Source organism: Chlorocebus sabaeus, chromosome 3 (assembly GCF_047675955.1).
Source record: "Chlorocebus sabaeus isolate Y175 chromosome 3, mChlSab1.0.hap1, whole genome shotgun sequence".
Lineage (NCBI taxonomy): Eukaryota > Metazoa > Chordata > Mammalia > Primates > Cercopithecidae > Chlorocebus > Chlorocebus sabaeus.
Window position 1 is genome coordinate 27740311 of NC_132906.1, and position 19161 is coordinate 27759471.

General features: G+C 40.3%; 1 protein-coding gene across 3 annotated transcripts in view; it reads left to right on the plus strand.

Annotated features, from left to right (window-relative positions):
• PHF11 (PHD finger protein 11) overlaps positions 1–19161 on the plus strand; it is a 37388-nt gene that overhangs the window by 13953 nt on the left and 4274 nt on the right. For all 3 annotated transcript variants that reach the window (XM_073014306.1, XM_073014299.1, XM_007960407.3), the window contains 7 exons: positions 3969–4076; positions 8921–9054; positions 11512–11558; positions 12654–12718; positions 15729–15795; positions 16637–16768; positions 18929–19000. In XM_073014306.1, coding sequence (XP_072870407.1) covers positions 15741–15795; positions 16637–16768; positions 18929–19000 — 259 coding nt within the window. In that variant the 5' untranslated portion in view covers positions 3969–4076; positions 8921–9054; positions 11512–11558; positions 12654–12718; positions 15729–15740. The remainder of the gene's footprint in view (positions 1–3968; positions 4077–8920; positions 9055–11511; positions 11559–12653; positions 12719–15728; positions 15796–16636; positions 16769–18928; positions 19001–19161) is intronic.

Below are 19161 nucleotides of genomic sequence, written 5' to 3' on the forward strand. Positions count from 1 at the left end.
TATGGAAAAGTTGCATATACAGTATAAAGAACTTTTTTTTTGGTCAGAACCATTTTAAATTAAATTATATGTTATCTACCCTGAAGACTTTAGTATGGTGTTTTTTTTTTTTTTTTTGAGACGGAGTCTTGCTCTGTCGCCCCAGGCTGGAGAAAAGTGGTGCGATCTTGGCTCACTGCAACCTCTGCAGTTCAAGCGATTCTCCTGCCTCAGCCTCCCCAGTATCTGGGATTACAGGCGCGTGCCACCACACCCAGCTAATTTTTTTGTATTTGTAGTAGAAACGGGGTTTCACCATGTTAGCCAGGTCTTGATCTCCTGACCTTGTGATCTGCCCGCCTCGGCCTCCCAAAGTGCTGGGATTACAGGCATGAGTCACTGTGCCCAGCCTTTAGTATGTATTTTCTACAAATAAGGTGATATGGTTTGGCTATGTCTCCACCCAAATCTCACCTTGAATTGTAATAATCCTCACTTGTCAAGGGCAGAGCCAGGTGGAGATAAGTGCATCATGGGAGCGGGTTTTTCTCATGCCATTCGCATGATAGTGAATAAGTCTCACGAAATGTGATGGTTTTATAAAGAGGAGTTCCCCAAAAATCTCTCTTGCCTGCTGCCGCGTAAAACATGGCTTTGCTCCCCCTTACCTTCTGCCATGATTGTGAGGCCTCCCCAGCCATGTGGAATTGTGAGTTCATTAAACCTCTTTTTCTTTATAAACTACCCAGTCTTGGGTATGTCTTTATTAGCAGCATGAGAACTGACTAATACACAGGACATTCTCTCACACTATAACAATATAAACGTCAAAATCCGGAAATTTTGTTATACTACTACCATCTATTCCTCAAACCACTGAGGTTTCACCTGTTGTACTAATAACAAGTGTGTGTGTGTGTGTGCACGCGCGCGCTTTTTTTTTGAGACGAGGTCTCACTCTGTTGCCCAGGGCTGGAGTGCAATGGCACCATCATGCCTCACTGCAACTTTGACCTCCTGGGCTCAAGTGATTCTCCCACCTCAGCCTCCAGAGTAGCTGGGATTGTAGGCATGTGCCACTGTGTCCAGCTAATTTTTTTGTACTATTTGTAGAGATGGGGTTTTTGCCATGTTGCCCAGGTTGGTATCCAACCCCTGGGCTCAAACAATCCTCCCACCTCAGCCTCTCAAATTCTGGGATTACACATGTGAGCCACCATACCTGGCCTAATAACATTTTTTACAACAAAAGATTTTCGCTCAGGGGTTGCATTTGGTTTTCATGTCTTAAGTTTTTTCATTTCATTCTGTTAGTAATGTGTGTTGTACTTATATATTTTTTCTGCTGTGAAACCATTCTTAGATTAACACCATTTAATGGTGATGTTTTATTTTTACTTATTTATTTGAGACAAGGTCTCCCCAGGCTGGAATGGAGTGGCATAATCATAGCTCACTGCAGCCTTGAACTCCTGGGCTTAAGCAATCCTCCCACCTCAGCTTCCTAAGTAGCTAGGACTACAGGCATGTACCACCATACCCAGCTAATTTTTTATTTTATCTTTGTAGAGATGGGGGTTCCACTATGTTATCCAGGCTCATCTCAAACTCCTGGCCTCAAGTGATTCTCCTGTCTCAGCCTCCCAAAGTGTTGGGATTACAGGCGTGAGCCACCGCTCCCAGCGGTGATCTTTTTACTCCAATATACTGTTGATGTTGATTTGCTACTATTTTTTAGTTAACTTTATTGGCATATTTTACATAAAATCAAATGTACCCATTTTAAGTGTCCAATTCAGAAAGTTTTGAGACATGTAACCACATGAGACCCATGTAACCACTACCACCATCAAGATATAAACATATCCATTACCCCAAAGGGTTTCTTCAATGCTCTGTGCAATCAATTCCTTCCTACCCGCCAACTCCCTATTGATTTGTCTTATCTTTTCTCAGATTTCATATGAAAGGAATCCTATTGTTGTCTTCCTTTGTGTCCCTTCCTCTGCTCAGCATACAGTTTTAGATTCATCCATGTTGCATGTACCTGTATCTTGTTCCTTTATCATTCTTCATAGTACTTAATTGGTATGCATATATCACAATTTGTTTATTCATTCATCTGTTGGTAGACGTGTTATTTCCAGTTTGGAGCTCTTATGATAAAGATCAGTTCTGAGCATCTGTATACGAGTCTTTGTGTCTTTATTTAGGTCTTTCATAATTCCAAATTGTTCAATTTTTTTTTTTTTTTTTTTTTGGAGACGGAGTTTCGCTTTTGTTGCCCAGGCTGGAGTGCAATAGCGTGATCTCGGCTCACTGCACCCTCCACCTCACAGGTTCAAGCAGTTCTCCTGCCTCAGCCTCCTGAGTAGCTGGGATTACAGGTCCCTGCCACCATGCCCAGCTAATTTTTTGTATTTTTAGTAGAGATGAGGTTTCACCATGTTGGCCTGACTGGTATCGAACTCCTGATCTCAGGTGATCCACCTGCTTTGGCCTCCCAAAGTGCTGGGATTACAGGTGTGAGCCACTGCACCCACCTATTCAGTAATTTTGATCTGTAGAGGTATAGATCTTGGGGTTAGGCATATTCCTGGGCTTGTTTTTTGTTTTGTTACTTTTTTCTAAAACCTTTTTTAAATGAGCTATTATCAGTATATATGAACACTATTGATTTTTATTTATTGATCTCATCCAGCAACCTTACCAAAGTCTTATTAGTTCTAAAAAGTCTCTAGATTTACCTGGATATATTGTATGTGGACAATCCTCATCTTTAAATAAGGACAATTTTATTTATTTACTTTTAATTTGGGGCACTCAATCTCTTTTTCTTGTTTGATTATGTTTCTTTTGGGTAAACAGCTAGAACGAGAATTACTGAGTCATAAAGTGAGTGTATGTTTAACTTTAAAAATGATTGCATTATTTTACATTTCTACCAATGACATGTAAGAATTTCATTTGCTCCACATCCTCATCAACAGTGGGTCTTGTTATTTTAGGCAGTCCAGTAGATGTGCATTGCATCTCACTATGGCTTTAATATGCCTGAGGGTTAATGATACTGAGCATCTTCTCATGTGCTCATTTGCCATTCATAAACCTTCTTTCATGAAGCGTCTATGCAAATTTTGTGCCCACTTTTAATTGAATTGTCTTATTATTGAATTGTAAGTGTTTTCTAAATTCTGGATACAAGTCTTTTGTCAGAGATATGTATTGTGAATATTTTCTCCCAGTCTCTGGCTTGCCTTTTTGTTTTCTTAGCAATCTCTTTCAAAGACAATTTTTATTTTGATAGAATCCAACTTACTTTTTCTTTATGCTTTCTGATTTTTATATGAAATCTTTGCCTATGCCAATGTCACCAAAATTTACTCTTAGGTTTTACATGCCCTTTTGTTATTTGATTATAAAATGTGAAATATTGATCTTCAATTCAGATTTGGATTCTTCTGGTTTCAAGTAGCACATAGAGACTTGAGCCGGTCTAAACATAAAAGGGGATTTGTAATAAGGTTTTGGGAGCATTTCATGTTTCCTAAAGGCAGGCATGCAGGTGGGTGTAAGAAACAGCTAGAAAGCCATTGGGAACCTAGAATGTCCTCTTTCTAGCCCTTGTTTTTCTTTCTTTGCAGACTGACTTTCTCTGACCACGTGGCTTCAACTATTCCTCAAAGCCCATTCCACATTTTTAGGATAGGGGATCGGACTGACCTAGCTTGGCATCAGGGTTCCACCCAGGTCAATGAGTTATTAGAGGTCAGGATTACAGAGTATAAAACATGCCTGGAAACCAGGGTCATTCCCAGAGAAATGGGATGGCTTATGGTCTGTTCATCCATCCCCAAAGGTTGCCACTGTTTTACCCCCAGTCCATTTCCCACTCCTGGTTTGATTTTCCACTTTTGGTATGATTTTCTGATATGTAGCTTTCAATATTACTTTGTGCATACTCTGGATTTTTTTTTTCCAATATGCAGCTGTATTCTTCAGGACTTGTGGAATGTGAGGATCATGATCCACTTAATCTTGATAGAAGTTTTGATGTGGAATCAGTAAAGAAAGAAATCCAGAGAGGAAGGAAGTTGGTAAGTGTAAATGATGCTATTTCTTATACTGGATGAACAGAGCCTCAGGGGATGCATTCCAAAGGAAGTCTATTTGACTGATAAACTAGGAATAGAGAATCTTCTTGGAGAACTGAAAGAAGTAGGAACTGTATTGGAAACCTTAATTCAACTTAACATTCATTTATTTATTTATTTATTTATTTATTTATTTATTTATTTATTTTGAGACAGAGTTTTGTTCTTGTTGCCCAGGCTAGAGTGCAGTGACGTGATCTCAGCTCACTGCAACCTCCACCTCCTGGGTTCAAGCATATTTTTAGTAGAGACAGGGTTTCACCATGTTGGCCAGGCCAGTCTCGAACTCCTGACCTCAGGTGATCCGCCTGCCTTGGCCTCCCAAAGTGCTGGGATTACGGGCGTGAGCCACCACGCCTGTCCAACATTTAATATTTTAAACTAAACTACCATATACTTCACCAGTAAAGTGATCTGAGTTAGGATGCTTTTGCTGTAAGTAGAAGTAAGCTCAAGTTAAACAGACTTTTACAAAGAGGATGCTTACTTTTTCACTTGATCAGAGAAAACACCTGCTTTCCAAGCTGGTTGATTCAGTGGCTTGATAATGTCATCAGGGACCCAGATTCTTCCTCTCTGGCCTCCTGTCCCTAACATCAGCTGGTCTCCTTGTGGTCATAGGGTGGCCGCAGGCAGCAACTGAAGCATCAGACCTTCTTGTTCATATCCAGAGAAAGAGAAAGGTCATCCCTACACATGGAATAAGCCCCCTTCTAAAAGTTTAATTAGGTTACACCCCTCTTTCTGCACCAACTGCTAGGGGTGGCCATAACTAATCAGGGTCTACCCTGGGAGCTGGGGTCAGTTCCCCATGGGTCATAAGGGGGCTCTTCAGGAAGGAAGAAATGCTGAGAAGTCATTCCACTGGGCTTATTGCAGCGACTTCCTCTCAAGGACCCTTCACATCTTAGTAAGCAGGACAGCAAGTGTGAGCACCTCACACTCTGACTACAACCACAGGGTTAATGACCGGGGACATTTAGTCAGTCTTCGCAAGGCATCAGCATCAGCAGCATCCTGTGGTAGGTGTGTTACATACACTGCTCTAGGTAAACTCCCAGCTATAGGTAAAATGATGCCCATTTTGTAAATCGAAGAAATGGAAGGTTCAGGGTGAAAGGGAACAGTCCAGATGGAATTCTGCAAATTATGCTGTCTTAGGCAGTGTACACAATACTGTAGTAGGTCCTGAAGCAAGTAATAAAAATGGACTGTGTGTGGCCCAGGCATGGTGGTGCATGCCTCTAATCCCAGCACTTTGGGAAGCCAAGGCAGGAGGACTGCTTGAGCCCACGAATTTGAGACCAACCTGGGCAACATAGTGGGACCCTGTCTTTACCAAAAAAAAAAAAATTAGCCCAACACATTGGCATATACTTGTAGTCCCAGCTACTTAGGAGGCTGAGGTAGGAGGATTGCGTGAGCCTGGAAAGTCGAGGCTGCAGTGAGCTATGAGCTCACCACTGTACTCCAACCTGGGCAACAGAGTGAGACTCTGTCTCAAATAAAAAAAAAAAAAAAAAAGAAAGAGTGTGTGGATTCTGCTCTCAATGTGTACCCTATACTAATTAATACTTGGCAAGACTGGCTGCTGACATCATTAGTGCTGACAGTGCCACGTCCCTAGGATTTTGGGTGTGATGAGATGGGTGAACAGGGAGCCCCTCTGATTAGAAAGCAGCAGACAAACCTCAACTAGAATATTTTTGTTGCTCTTCACTAATTGGATTTGAGTGGGGAGACATAGAGTTAAAGAAATCTGTGTGAAATTCTAGTGGCCATCCAGTTATGAAGAGACCCGGGCTGAGAAATGAGGGCAGTTGACTGGAGGCATAATGTTTGGCAGAAAGCAGGTACCTGAGGGTTTCTGCAGACCTTGGGATGCAGACTTCCCTACTGGGAAGGCTTTGGGATGGGTTGGAAGTGGAGGATAAAGGAGAGAAGAGAGGAAAGTCACCTGAGGTAATAGTTACCCACTCACAGCATTTATGGAACCCTTGGACTATGTGGGCAAATACATGGCACACACCTGTCGCGGGGACAGGCCAGTGCTGTGGTGGTTTCAGTACAGCTGGGCAAGTGCCTTGAGGGTGAGCAGCAGGGGCCCTCAGCAAGCAGGCTCCTCCCTAGGATTCGGACTACCAATCTGACACAGCCACATGAGCATCCAATAGCATTTCAGAGTAAAGTGGCCAAAAAAGTACAGTTCCATCTCCTACACACACACACACACACACACACACACACACACACACACACACACACAAATTCCCCATCTAAATCTGCTCATTCTTCATCCCAGTAAACAGCACAATCATTATCCATTTGCCCAAGCCAGAAGTCTAAGGACTCTCTTTTCCTCGTCAACCTCCCAGCCCAACATCAAGCCCGTGGGCACAAACTCCTAGATGCATCTTGCATTCATCCGCCCACTTCTCTCAGCGTCAGTAATCCACCATAGTGAAGTCACCCATCTTGTTCTCTAAAGCTAGTACTGACCCTCACCCCACTGTCTCTCCTGCCATCTCTACCCCAGCCCTTCGTTCTCCATCCAGCAGCAGCCCAGCAGCCCGAGTGATCTTTCAAAAATGTTAATAAAGTTTATGTTCCCCTTGCACAAAGATAAAACCCAACTCCTTACTCTGGCGTGTAAGTCCCACATGATCCAACCTTTACTTACCCCTTTGATCATCCCAAGACTTCCCCGTGCCCACTTCACTGCTCCAACAGCACTGGCCATCTGTCTTGTCCTTGCTGTAGCTTGCCAATGCAGAAGCTCATTCTTGTGGCCAAGACCCAAGGCCCTCTGCTTAGAATGTCTTTCCTCCTCCTTTTTGCATCTGGGAGCTCTTATTATTATTCAGATCTCAGCTTCCACATCACCTCCTTAGAGGTGACACATTTTACTGACTGCCCAATCTGAAGTAGGGACCCAGTAACACTCTGTCACTTCACCCTATTTTAATTCGATATAATGTGTATATAACTTTGTGAGATGTTTTAAACTTTGCTTTATTTGATCATTGTACCTTGTCTCCGATAGAATGTAAGCCTCACGTGGACAGGCATCTTCTCTGCTTTGTCCACTACTGTTTTCCCTTATCCTAAAACCGTGCCTGCCACATCGTAGCTACTGCATACTAAATAAATACTATATACTCATGTATTTTTAAATGAATAAATATTTATTAGCCATTTGTATTTTTTTCTTCTGTAATTTGCCAGTTACTATTTTTCTGCAGGTTTTCAGAATCTTAAAACTTTAGTATGCTACGAACATTTTTCTTTCCATTTTTTCCTTGTCTTTCAAATATTTTTTAATGCCCTCATTATAAAAATGGAAGTTTAAAATTTTTGTATAGTAGGCTCTGTCAGTCATTCTGTCGCCCAGGCTGGAGTACAGTGGTGCAATCACCGCTCACCACAGCCTTGATTTCCCGGGCCCAAGCTATCTTCTGGCCTCAGCCTCCCACATAGCTGGGACTACAGGAGTGTGCCACTATGCCCAGCTGATTTTTAAAGTTTTTTTGTAGAGATGAGGTCTCACTGCATTGCCCAAGCTGGTCTCGAACTCCTGGGCTCAAGCAATCCTCCTGCCTCAGCCTCCCAAAGTACTAGGATTACAGGTATGGGCCACCACGCCTAGCCTGTCAAGAGTTTTCATTTGTGGCTTCTGGGTTTTCTTCCTGCCTTAGACAGCCTTCCTTGCCTCCATACTATGCTTTTTCTCCTATATTTCCTAATCTTTAAGAGTTTTTTGTTTAACATTATCTAGTTAGAGCTTTAATCCATGTGCAGCTTATTCAGGAGTATATTGTGAGGTAGGGATCTAACTTTATTTTTTCCTATATACATAGCCAGTTACCCTCCTCCCAAATTAAATGATCGTTCTTGTATGCTCTTATTTGAATTTCCACCTTTATCATAACCTTATTTCTTGCCTATATTTGAATTTCCTTTAACTATTTCTGTGCTTGCTTGTGCCGACTCTGGGCTATGGTGTGAGTGACCTCCTGTTCTGCAAGGCGAGTTCACTGGGCCCCCATGTCATTCAGCCAGAGTATCATGCGGATCAGCCTTGCTCCTGGCTGCATTCCCCTAAGCCAGTGAGGCTGCTGTGGCCACACACTGCCTAGCCATCATGACACCACTCTCACATATAAAATACCAAATAGATAAATACATACAAGGCAGGGAGCAAATAAATTGAACTAAGAAAAAACTGTTAATAGAGTTGTAGAATTTTTTTAAATTTTTGGCCCTACTACCTAGATTCCAAGGAGGTTTCCCTTACTTTATCTCACATTATCCTCAATAGCAACTCTGTAAGACAGACATTATCACCCACGGCAGGGTCTAAGTCCGAAAGGGAAATCACACCACTCTTAGTGGCACAGCCAGCGGCCACTCTCGCCTGTCTCAAAGGGCCCCCTAAGTGGGGCCCCTTGCCTGGAGCTGGACAAGTTTGCCTGCTCTGCTTTTTAGAAAATTATTTTTAAAATAGAGAGATTGTTTTTTTGAAACAAAAAGCATTTTCTGCTTTTAATCAGATCGTTACAAAACTGTCTGTCCAAGCATTCCAGTTAGCTGAGGTTTTGCCAAAATTCCCAAATAAGCAGCCAAATGTAAGTCCTGTGCCCTAATGTTTGTAACAGGATGGAACCTTGCTCATGATGCCAGGGTAAAATGCAGGGTTCCTGGAACTTAAATGACATGTAATCATATCTTTGAATTTTAACAAACAACAACAAACAGGTACTTACTCAGTAAAATCTACTCTTCTGTAGAAATGTAAATTTTGTCATAAAAGAGGAGCCACCGTGGGATGTGATTTAAAAAACTGTAACAAGAATTACCACTTCTTCTGTGCCAAGAAGGACGACGCAGTTCCACAGTCTGATGGAGTTCGAGGAATTTATAAGTATTTAATAAAACATTTTTAAAACCACATTTGGGGGATTGGGATAAGGAATGGTCAGATTAAGACAAGGCGATTTTTTTTTTTAAGTCTATTTTTTTTAAATAAATAAAGACTAATTTTATGTAAATGGTTTTGAAATGAGAACATAGCCAGTTTGCGGGATGCCTAGGGGTTACGTGAAATATATATATATATGTATGTGTATATATATATATATATATAATTTTAGTCACAATATCTTGAATAATGAGATCAATGTTAGGAGAGCATGATTTTTTAAAATGTGATTTTTGTGAGCTATGTTACATTCTTCGGATGATTTTTTAAAATTCCATTCAGAGGCTGCTGTTTTTTCTTGCCGGTGGGCGTATAGTCCCAATTTTCCCATAGTGTTCCAGGCACTATTTTATTTATTTCTTTAATAACCACTTGCTTTATGCCAAGCATAGTTCTAAGTGCTTTACAAATGTTAACTCATTTAATCCTCATAATAGTCAACTGAGATATATACTATTATCTTCACTTTCTAGAGGAGGAAACTGGGGCCTTGAGACACTCAGTGACTTGTCCCCAGGTTACACAGCTAGTCAGTGGCAGAGCTGGGCTGCAGGACTTCTGCGTCCTCGCTCTTTGCCACCATGTTGTCTTCAGGTATGGGGGCTATATATTCTAAAACACGAGGGAAGCCTACCATTGAAAGAAGCTTGCTAAACAATTTTAAATGTAATTTTGAGCAAGTTCCATAAGTATTTTGTTGCTAATCAGGCATGAAATGTGTAAATATGTAAATTTCATACTGCACTTTTTATTATATTTGATTTTCTAAGAAACTCATAGGTTGTTATAGTCTCAGAGTTTCATTTTTATTATTTACCTTCCCAAAGAACTCGTTTTGGTATGACCTTTAAAATGACCTTAAACACAAGATCAAACAAAAAGGAATGAAGTCCCTGCTATAGCTTAAAGTTTGAAAAACCCGTTAGAAGAACAAATAGGGACTCAATAAAATAGTCTTCTTGCATTGTTTTTTCAAGGAACAGGTGAATTTTTATGCATTTTTAAACTGAATTTAAACCTTCATGCTTATCATACATGAGGCACCTTGCTAGGTGCTACGAGATACAAAGAAGAATAAAATATAGATTGAACCTCAGAGAAGTTATCACCTGGTGGGAAGCCCAGAAGAAGGGTCAATGCAAACAGAAGCACATGGGATAACCAGAGAAGGAGGGGTTACATGAAAAGAGCTTGGCATTGAGTTGAGAATTGTTGACACTGTGGAATGGATGGGAACATGGGGATTCATCCTGATATTTTCGACACTGTTTTATATGTTTGAAAATATTTAAGTACTTGGGAAGTGAAAGTGCTCAGAGATACCAGAATCAAAGTGGGAGGAGATTAACTTTGTTTCGGTGTTGCTGGGAAGGCTGCATGGAGGAGGTGGGAAGTGGTATAAGACGGGAAGAAACGGCATTCCCCTAGGCGAGGAGGCCACTGCTTCCTGAGAGTCCACACCATCTGGAGAGGAAGGGAGATGAAGCTGGGTGCCGAGGAGGAGGAAAGGTTAGAAAGAAAGCAGCCTGAGCAGCTCTATAAAACGATTCACTTCATTTCTTTTTTGTTTTTTTTTTTTAAGACGGAGTCTTCTGTGGCCAGGCTGGAGTGCAATGGTGCAATCTCAGCTCATTGCAACCTCCAGCCTCCCAGGTTCAAGCGATTCTCCTGCCTCAGCCTCCCGAGTAGCTGGAACTACCGGCATGTGCCACCACGCCCAGCTAATTTTTGTATTTTTAGTAGAGACGGGGTTTCACCATGTTGGCCAGGAAGGTCTCGATTTTTTGACCTCGTGACCCGCCCGCCTCAGCCTCCCAAAGTGCTGGGATTACAGGCATGAGCCACTGCACCTGGCCTCACTTCATTTCTTCATCGTAGCCTGCTATGCTGCTGCTTTCTCTTGGAAGATACTAATCAGTTCTAGGCCGTTTGTAGGTCAAATCTAAGATCTGGGGCAAATATCTGTTTTCATTGAAAACTACTTTTTCCTCAAATTAATGCATGCAATTTTGTGCTATTTATTGTTGAAAACCAGTAGAATCTTGTACGTCAGATAGAAATCTGCATGTCTTTAGGTCTCTTTATACAGTAAAATCCCACTGACCACTGTATGTGAACTAGTATTGTTCACAATACTTCATCAGTACTCATTCCTTGAAAGAACATAATCATCTTCCTAAGTCCCTGAGGGCATAAAGGACATCTAACTGGGCCTCCCGTCTGCACTCAGTGGGGGTCACTAATTTTACACAGGTTTAAACAGCTTTTAAAAAAAAAAAAACTTTAGTGTGACGCCATCATGAAAAGTAGGGTAGTATGTTTTTAATCACAAAAATAGACATGATATTTGAAAACTGTAAATAAAAATATTTTACAATTCTTTGAAATTAAATTTTTCAGACTGCTTTGCCAACAACATGCTCAATTCCCGAACAGCACTCAAAGTGGTAAGTTCCTAAAATTTAGCACTGTGGGTTTTAAAGAAAGGTAAACATTTAGGTAATATAAGGAATAGTCCAATTTTCTAGCCTCATTGAATTAAAATATAAATACTTGAATTAAAATTTTACATATCTAGAAAATTGACAACTTATTTGTGTACTATGTGATATAACTAACTAATTTTTTCTTCTTTATGAACAAGACCTATTCTCTTTGAACCATTCCCTGGTATCTTTCATTCTCCCTACACTCACAGAACCAAACTAAGACATGGGAAAAAGCCTTGACTCTTGGGACTGCTTCTCTTCCATAAGAATTTTCAGTAGATAAAATTTAAAAAGTGCTGCACCTTCCCTGAGTGAAAATTCCCTAAGGATGCATAGTTAGCATTTCAGTTCTAATTAAGGCAGACTGGATCCTGGCTAACTGGAGTTATGGGGTATACTTTCATTCATGAGTGGAACAGCAGTGTCTTAGCAGCACTAAATCTGCAATGTCACTGTGAACTGGAGTCAGGACCTCGTTGGAAGACTTAGTTCTGCGTCATGCCAACTGCATTTTATGGTGATAAACAACACTCTCCAAATAGCACCTCTACAGTCATTTTTCAGTCATTACCCTTTTAACTCAGCAGGAAGTGCTATTACAAATTCTGCTTTAAATCAGTGTTTACTGATGGAAAAGCATCAGCAATACACACTTAACCAAACCCTTGCAAATGTCATCTATTAAATATCTTCATCTTTATTAGTCTGTTTTACTTTGAATATCTTCACTTATGAGTGAAATTGAGTGCATTCCCATATCTTTTCACCAATTATATTTGTTTTCCTATGACCCAATTTGTTCATTTTTCTATTCAATGCACCCTCTCCCCAGAGAGTTCCCCATGTGCCCATTTTTCTACTCAATTTACCTGTTTTGCATTAAACTTATAATATTTTTTTAATTAACCCTTTATCATAAGTGCTGCAAACACTTAGTTTGCCATATCTTTTGACTTTGTAAAAACTTTTGGCATATGAGTTGTATATTTCATGTAGTCCAACAGTAATCTTTTCCTTTATGGATTCTAATTTTTAAATGGTTTATATTTTTAGCTAAGTTTTCAGGAGTGAAAAGAAAAAGAGGAAGGAAGAAACACCTCTCAGGCAATCATATACAGGTAATCTGACTTAGTTTTTATAGCTTTGCATTTCTTCATACAGAGTCCTTATTTAAACCAGTCTGAATGTCAGTCAGGTGAAATGTACTTTCCAAATCATCCGAACAGAGAGCCTTTGTAGAACATTCTTCATTTGTGTTCTCAGCTAAGGCTGCTTCTGAGGCTGCCTTTTTAGGAAGAATCCCATAGTCGGGAAGCTCTTAGATAATTCCTGGATGATAGTATCACAATGAGATGAGCATGAAAATGAAACTGGAAGTTCCAAGCACATAACCTTCAGGAGGTGACATTCTCTGAGCTCCTATAAATTCCCTGGCACCAAACTAGTGAGAGCATCTGACCCCACAGGTGCTTACAGTTAAAACGGGCAGAGGGTGCAGTCAAACATCCTTATGGAACCAAGTATTTCCCAGCTGCATGGCTCATACCTGACCACATTTGTAGCTCTTATAAACTTCTGGATTATTATGTATAAAATGTATGAAAGTATTTTGGGGATTTGAAAGTTTTTATACATCAGCACATATAAACTAAATTCATATGAGCCAGCAACCTTCACCTCCTCCTGTTTATACAAGGGGTGCTTGTCAAACACCTCTTGATGTTTTTTTTTTTTTTTTTTTTGGTATCTTAACATATATATATATTTTTAATTTATTTATTATTATTATACTTTAAGTTGTAGGGTACATGTGCACAACGTGCAGGTTTGTTACATATGTATACTTGTGCCATGTTGGTGTGCTGCACCCATCAACTCGTCATTTACATCAGGTATAACTCCCAATGCAATCCCTCCCCCCTCCCCCCTCCCCATGATAGGCCCCGGTGTGTGATGTTCCCCTTCCCGAGTCCAAGTGATCTCATTGTTCAGTTCCCACCTATGAGTGAGAACATGCGGTGTTTGGTTTTCTGTTCTTGTGATAGTTTGCTAAGAATGATGGTTTCCAGCTGCATCCATGTCCCTACAAAGGACACAAACTCATCCTTTTTTATGGCTGCATAGTATTCCATGGTGTATATGTGCCACATTTTCTTAATCCAATCTGTCACTGATGGACATTTGGGTTGATTCCAAGTCTTTGCTATTGTGAATAGTGCTGGAATAAACATACGTGTGCATGTGTCTTTATAGCAGCATAATTTATAATCCTTTGGGTATATACCCAGTAATGGGATGGCTGGGTCATATGGTACATCTAGTTCTAGATCCTTGAGGAATCGCCATACTGTTTTCCATAATGGTTGAACTAGTTTACAATCCCACCAACAGTGTAAAAGTGTTCCTATTTCTCCACATCCTCTCCAGCACCTGTTGTTTCCTGACTTTTGAATGATCGCCATTCTAACTGGTGTGAGATGGTATCTCATTGTGGTTTTGATTTGCATTTCTCTGATGGCCAGTGATGATGAGCATTTTTTCATGTGTCTGTTGGCTGTATGAATGTCTTCTTTTGAGAAATGTCTGTTCATATCCTTTGCCCACTTTTTGATGGGGTTGTTTGTTTTTTTCTTGTAAATTTGTTTGAGTTCTTTGTAGGTTCTGGATATTAGCCCTTTGTCAGATGAGTAGATTGCAAAAATTTTCTCCCATTCTGTAGGTTGCCTGTTCACTCTGATGGTAGTTTCTTTTGCTGTGCAGAAGCTCTTTAGTTTAATGAGATCCCATTTGTCAATTTTGGCTTTTGCTGCCGTTGCTTTTGGTGTTTTAGACATGAAGTCTTTGCCCATGCCTATGTCCTGAATGGTACTACCTAGGTTTTCCTCTAGGATTTTTATGGTATTAGGTCTAACATTTAAGTCTCTAATCCATCTTGAATTAATTTTCGTATAAGGAGTAAGGAAAGGATCCAGTTTCAGCTTTCTACTTATGGCTAGCCAATTTTCCCAGCACCATTTATTAAATAGGGAATCCTTTCCCCATTTCTTGTTTCTCTCAGGTTTGTCAAAGATCAGATGGCTGTAGATGTGTGGTATTATTTCTGAGGACTCTGTTCTGTTCCATTGGTCTATATCTCTGTTTTGGTACCAGTACCATGCTGTTTTGGTTACTGTAGCCTTGTAGTATAGTTTGAAGTCAGGTAGCGTGATGCCTCCAGCTTTGTTCTTTTGACTTAGGATTGTCTTGGAGATGCGGGCTCTTTTTTGGTTCCATATGAACTTTAAAGCAGTTTTTTCCAATTCTGTGAAGAAGCTCATTGGTAGCTTGATGGGGATGGCATTGAATCTATAAATTACCTTGGGCAGTATGGCCATTTTCATGATATTGATTCTTCCTATCCATGAGCATGGTATGTTCTTCCATTTGTTTGTGTCCTCTTTTATTTCACTGAGCAGTGGTTTGTAGTTCTCCTTGAAGAGGTCCTTTACATCCCTTGTAAGTTGGATTCCTAGGTATTTTATTCTCTTTGAAGCAATTGTGAATGGAAGTTCATTCCTGATTTGGCTCTCTGTTTGTCTGTTACTGGTGTATAAGAATGCTTGTGATTTTTGCACATTAATTTTGTATCCTGAGACTTTGCTGAAGTTGCTTATCAGCTTTTACATTTGCTGTTTACATCTAAATATGAATATGGGGCGTTTTTATTGTTGTTGTTGTTGTTGTTGTTTTTTTGAGACAGAGTTTTGCTCTTTCGCCCAGGCTGGAGTGCAATGGAGTGATCTTGGCTCACTGCAACCTCTGCCTCCCAGATTCAAGCAATTCTCCTCCCTCAACCTCCTGAGTAGCTGGGATTACAGGCGTGCACCACCACGCCTGCCTAATTTTTGTATTTTTAGTAGAGACAGGGTTTCACCATGTTGTCCAGGCTGGTCTCAAACTCCTGACCTTGTGATCCACCCACCTCGTCCTCCCAAAAGGCTGAGATTATAGGTGTGAGCCACCGCGCCCAGCCAGGGCATGATTTTTACTGTAGGCGTTATCATTTAGTTATGCACAGCAAATGACTGGTTTTCATTTTATGCAATATTAAAATCAATGTAATGCAATCTTGATTTTCTCTCCTTCTAGTCACCCGAAACAATGAAATGTAATACATTCGTAAGACAACTGAAAGAAGAGCACGGTAGACACACAGGTTTGCACTAAGTGTTGTCTGTGACAAATATGGCCTACAATGCTTACAAAAATGTCAACCCACGTGTTTCAAACTTGGTATCCCGCCTAAATCTTTATTCTTCTAGGCTTGTAGTAATTAATGAGTATAAGTCTTTATCGTAACTATCCACTTTATTGTAATCCCAGCATATCAAGATAACTTAGGTTGGAATGGTCCGTTATCTTCAGTATTAAGAAAAGACAGACCTCTTAGTAAAGACGCAGACAGGCTTGCCTGAGCTCAGAATCCAGTGATATGTCACCCCTCACACTGTGACCCCTGTAACTGTAGTTCTCTGCTCTTTAAAGAAATAGACATTCCACTAGCAACACATACAAACTGTGACAAAAAGTGACAGGGGCTGTTATGTCAAATATTTAAGGGTAATCTTTTAAAATCCCTTAATTCAACTACATATCGGGAACAGTGTACACTGCTCGGGTGACAGGTGTACCAACACATCAGAAATCACCACTGAAGAACTTATCCATGTAACCCGAAACTACCTGTTCCCCAAAAGGTATTGAAATTTTAAAAATTACAGTTTTTATATGTTTAAAAAAATCCTCTTAACTTATTTAGTTATTGTAAGCAGAGAAATTTTCACTTTTACTTTTTGTAACATTTCATTCATTGTTTCAGCTGGCCAAAAAAAATGAGATATGATGAAATTATAATTAATAGAAACGGTGAAGGTGCTATATTATTTTACTAAGTATGTCATCCACCACTAGGCAAGGTCTGAAGAAATAAGCATAAAATAATTTATGATTAGCTGCCCTAAGACTATTTCCTTCTCAAATGTTTGTCTTACTCTTAGATGCAACTGTGAAAGTTCCTTTTCTTAAGAAATGCAAGGAAGCAGGACTTCTTAATTACTTACTTGAAGAAATATTAGACAAAGTTCATTCAATTCCAGAAAAACTCATGGATGAGACTACTTCAGAATCAGGTACTGATGAATAGCAATATTTCTAAGTATAGACACTTCTCCCAGACCTAGATGTAAAACAAAACAAACCCAAGGAAAAAAAAAGGCCCATTTTCTTCCTATACTACTTTTTTATTCTTCTTTACCTCATTCTTTATTTTATTTTTATTTTATTTTATTTTATTTTATTTTATTTTATTTTATTTTATTTTATTTTCTTTTCTTTTATTGTGAGACAGAGTTTCACCCTTGTTGCCCAGGCTAGAGTGCAGTGGTGGGATCTCAGCTCGCTGCAGCCTCTGCCTCCCGGGTTCAAGCGATTCTCCTGTCTCAGCCTCCTGAGTAGCTGGGATTACAGGCACACGCCACTATGCCCAGTTAATTTTCTGTATTTTTAGTAGAGACAGGGTTTCACCATGTTGGCCAGGCTGGTCTTGAACTCCTGACCTCAGATGATTCACCCACCTTGGCTCCCCAAAGTGCTAGGATTATAGGCATGAGCCACCGCGCCTGGCCCTTTACCTCGTTCTTTAATAAAATCATTGTACCAGATCTACTGTGCTTCATAAATCAACAGGATGTGGGTAATTTACAAACTCAGTAATTTAGTCAAAAGTAACCTGATGCCCCGAGAGTTGTGGTACATTTTCCAGAGGTGTCTTACAGGTTGGCCACTAACAGAACGTGCCATTCAGAGACAGATTCAGTCACATATGCTCCCCTGCCATTGCCCTGCACTCCTGTTGCTAAGATCTGAGAACAGTATTATGTTAGTTTTGATTTGACTCAAATTCTATTCCTTAATAAGCCAAGTGTCCTTTTTAAAATAATGTTAACCCAAACTTTAAAGTATAGAAGAAGGAATTTTAATGTTTTGATTGATGTTTGGTTTAGAGATGAACTTTGTTAAATAAGTTTCTTTCTTAAAGAGCTCTTTGGGAAGCCAAAGTTCCATTTGTATATGCAGGTATATAGCTACTTAGCTTTTTTTTTTTTTTTTTTTTTTTTTTTTGAAGCAGTCTCGCTGTCTTTCCTAGGCTGAAGTGCAGTGGCGTGATCTCAGCTCATTGCAACCTCTGCCTCCAGGGTTTAAGTGATTCTTCTCTTGCCTCCGTCTCTGGAGTAGCTGGGATTACAGGCATGTGCCACCACACCTGGCTAATTTTTGTATTTTTAGTAGAGATGGAGTTTCACCACATTGGCCAGGCTGGTCTTGAACTCCTGACCTCAAGTGATCTGCACACCCTGGCCTCCAAAAGTGCGGGGATTACAGGCGTAAGTCACTGCACCCAGCCTTACTTAGCTTTCTTATAACTTATATCCCATGAGTTTAAAATCTTTATTATAAATATAGTTATTTTACAAGGACAAGCTGGACAGCTTATATTGTAGGCAACAATATAAAAAAATGTGTATTTGAATGGGATTATTTTTTATAGGGCAAAACCAAAAAGTGAGATAGTAAACATTTGCAAAAGCTCATTTATTATATTATTTTATTCATTTATTTCCTCTAGACCAAGCACTTCCCAAACAGTGTGTCTGAGAATCACCTGTAGGGCTTGTGAGGACACAGATAGCTGGACCTATCCCCCAGAGATTCTGATTCGGTACAAATACCAAGAATTGGGGGCCAGGTGCAGTGGCTCACGCCTGTAATCCCAGCACTTTGGGATCCCGAGGTGGGCAGATCATCTGAGGTCAGCAGTTCAAGACCAGCCTGGCCAACATGGCAAAACCCCGTCTCTACTAAAAGTACAAAAAGTAGCCGGGCATGGTGGTGCGTGCCTGCAATCCCAACTACATGGGAGGCTGAGGCAGGTGAATTGCTTCAACCCAGGAGGCAGAGGTTGCAGTGAGCCAAGATCGCACCACTGCACTCCAGTCTGGGCAAGAGGGTGAGATTCTATCTCAAAAAAAGTAAAGAAAAGAAGACAGGAGAGGAGAGGGGAGGGGAGGGGAGAGGAGGGGGAAGAGGAAGAGGAGAAGAGAAAAGAGCCAAGAATTACATTTCTGACAGCTTCCCTGTGCTGCTGCTGCTGCTGCTGCTGCTGTCTTAACATTAAAGTTCCATGGCAGATGACTGCTCTCTTTCCTTTCCCCTGTTTTGAATTACATATAAATAGAGGAGTTTCTGCCTATACAAACTGTTTAATATTGAAAATGTTTTTCTCCCTCCAGACTATGAAGAAATCGGGAGTGCACTTTTTGACTGCAGATTGTTTGAAGACACATTTGTAAATTTTCAAGCAGGTACATGAGTTATATAATATCTGAGCAGCATAGTCAAGAAATATTTATCACCATATTGAAACAATATACTATACAGGTGATAAAAATATTTTAGAAGAATGTTCATTGTTTTCTTAAATGAGAAAAGCCAATTACAAAAACAGTATGACCCCTGCCCACAC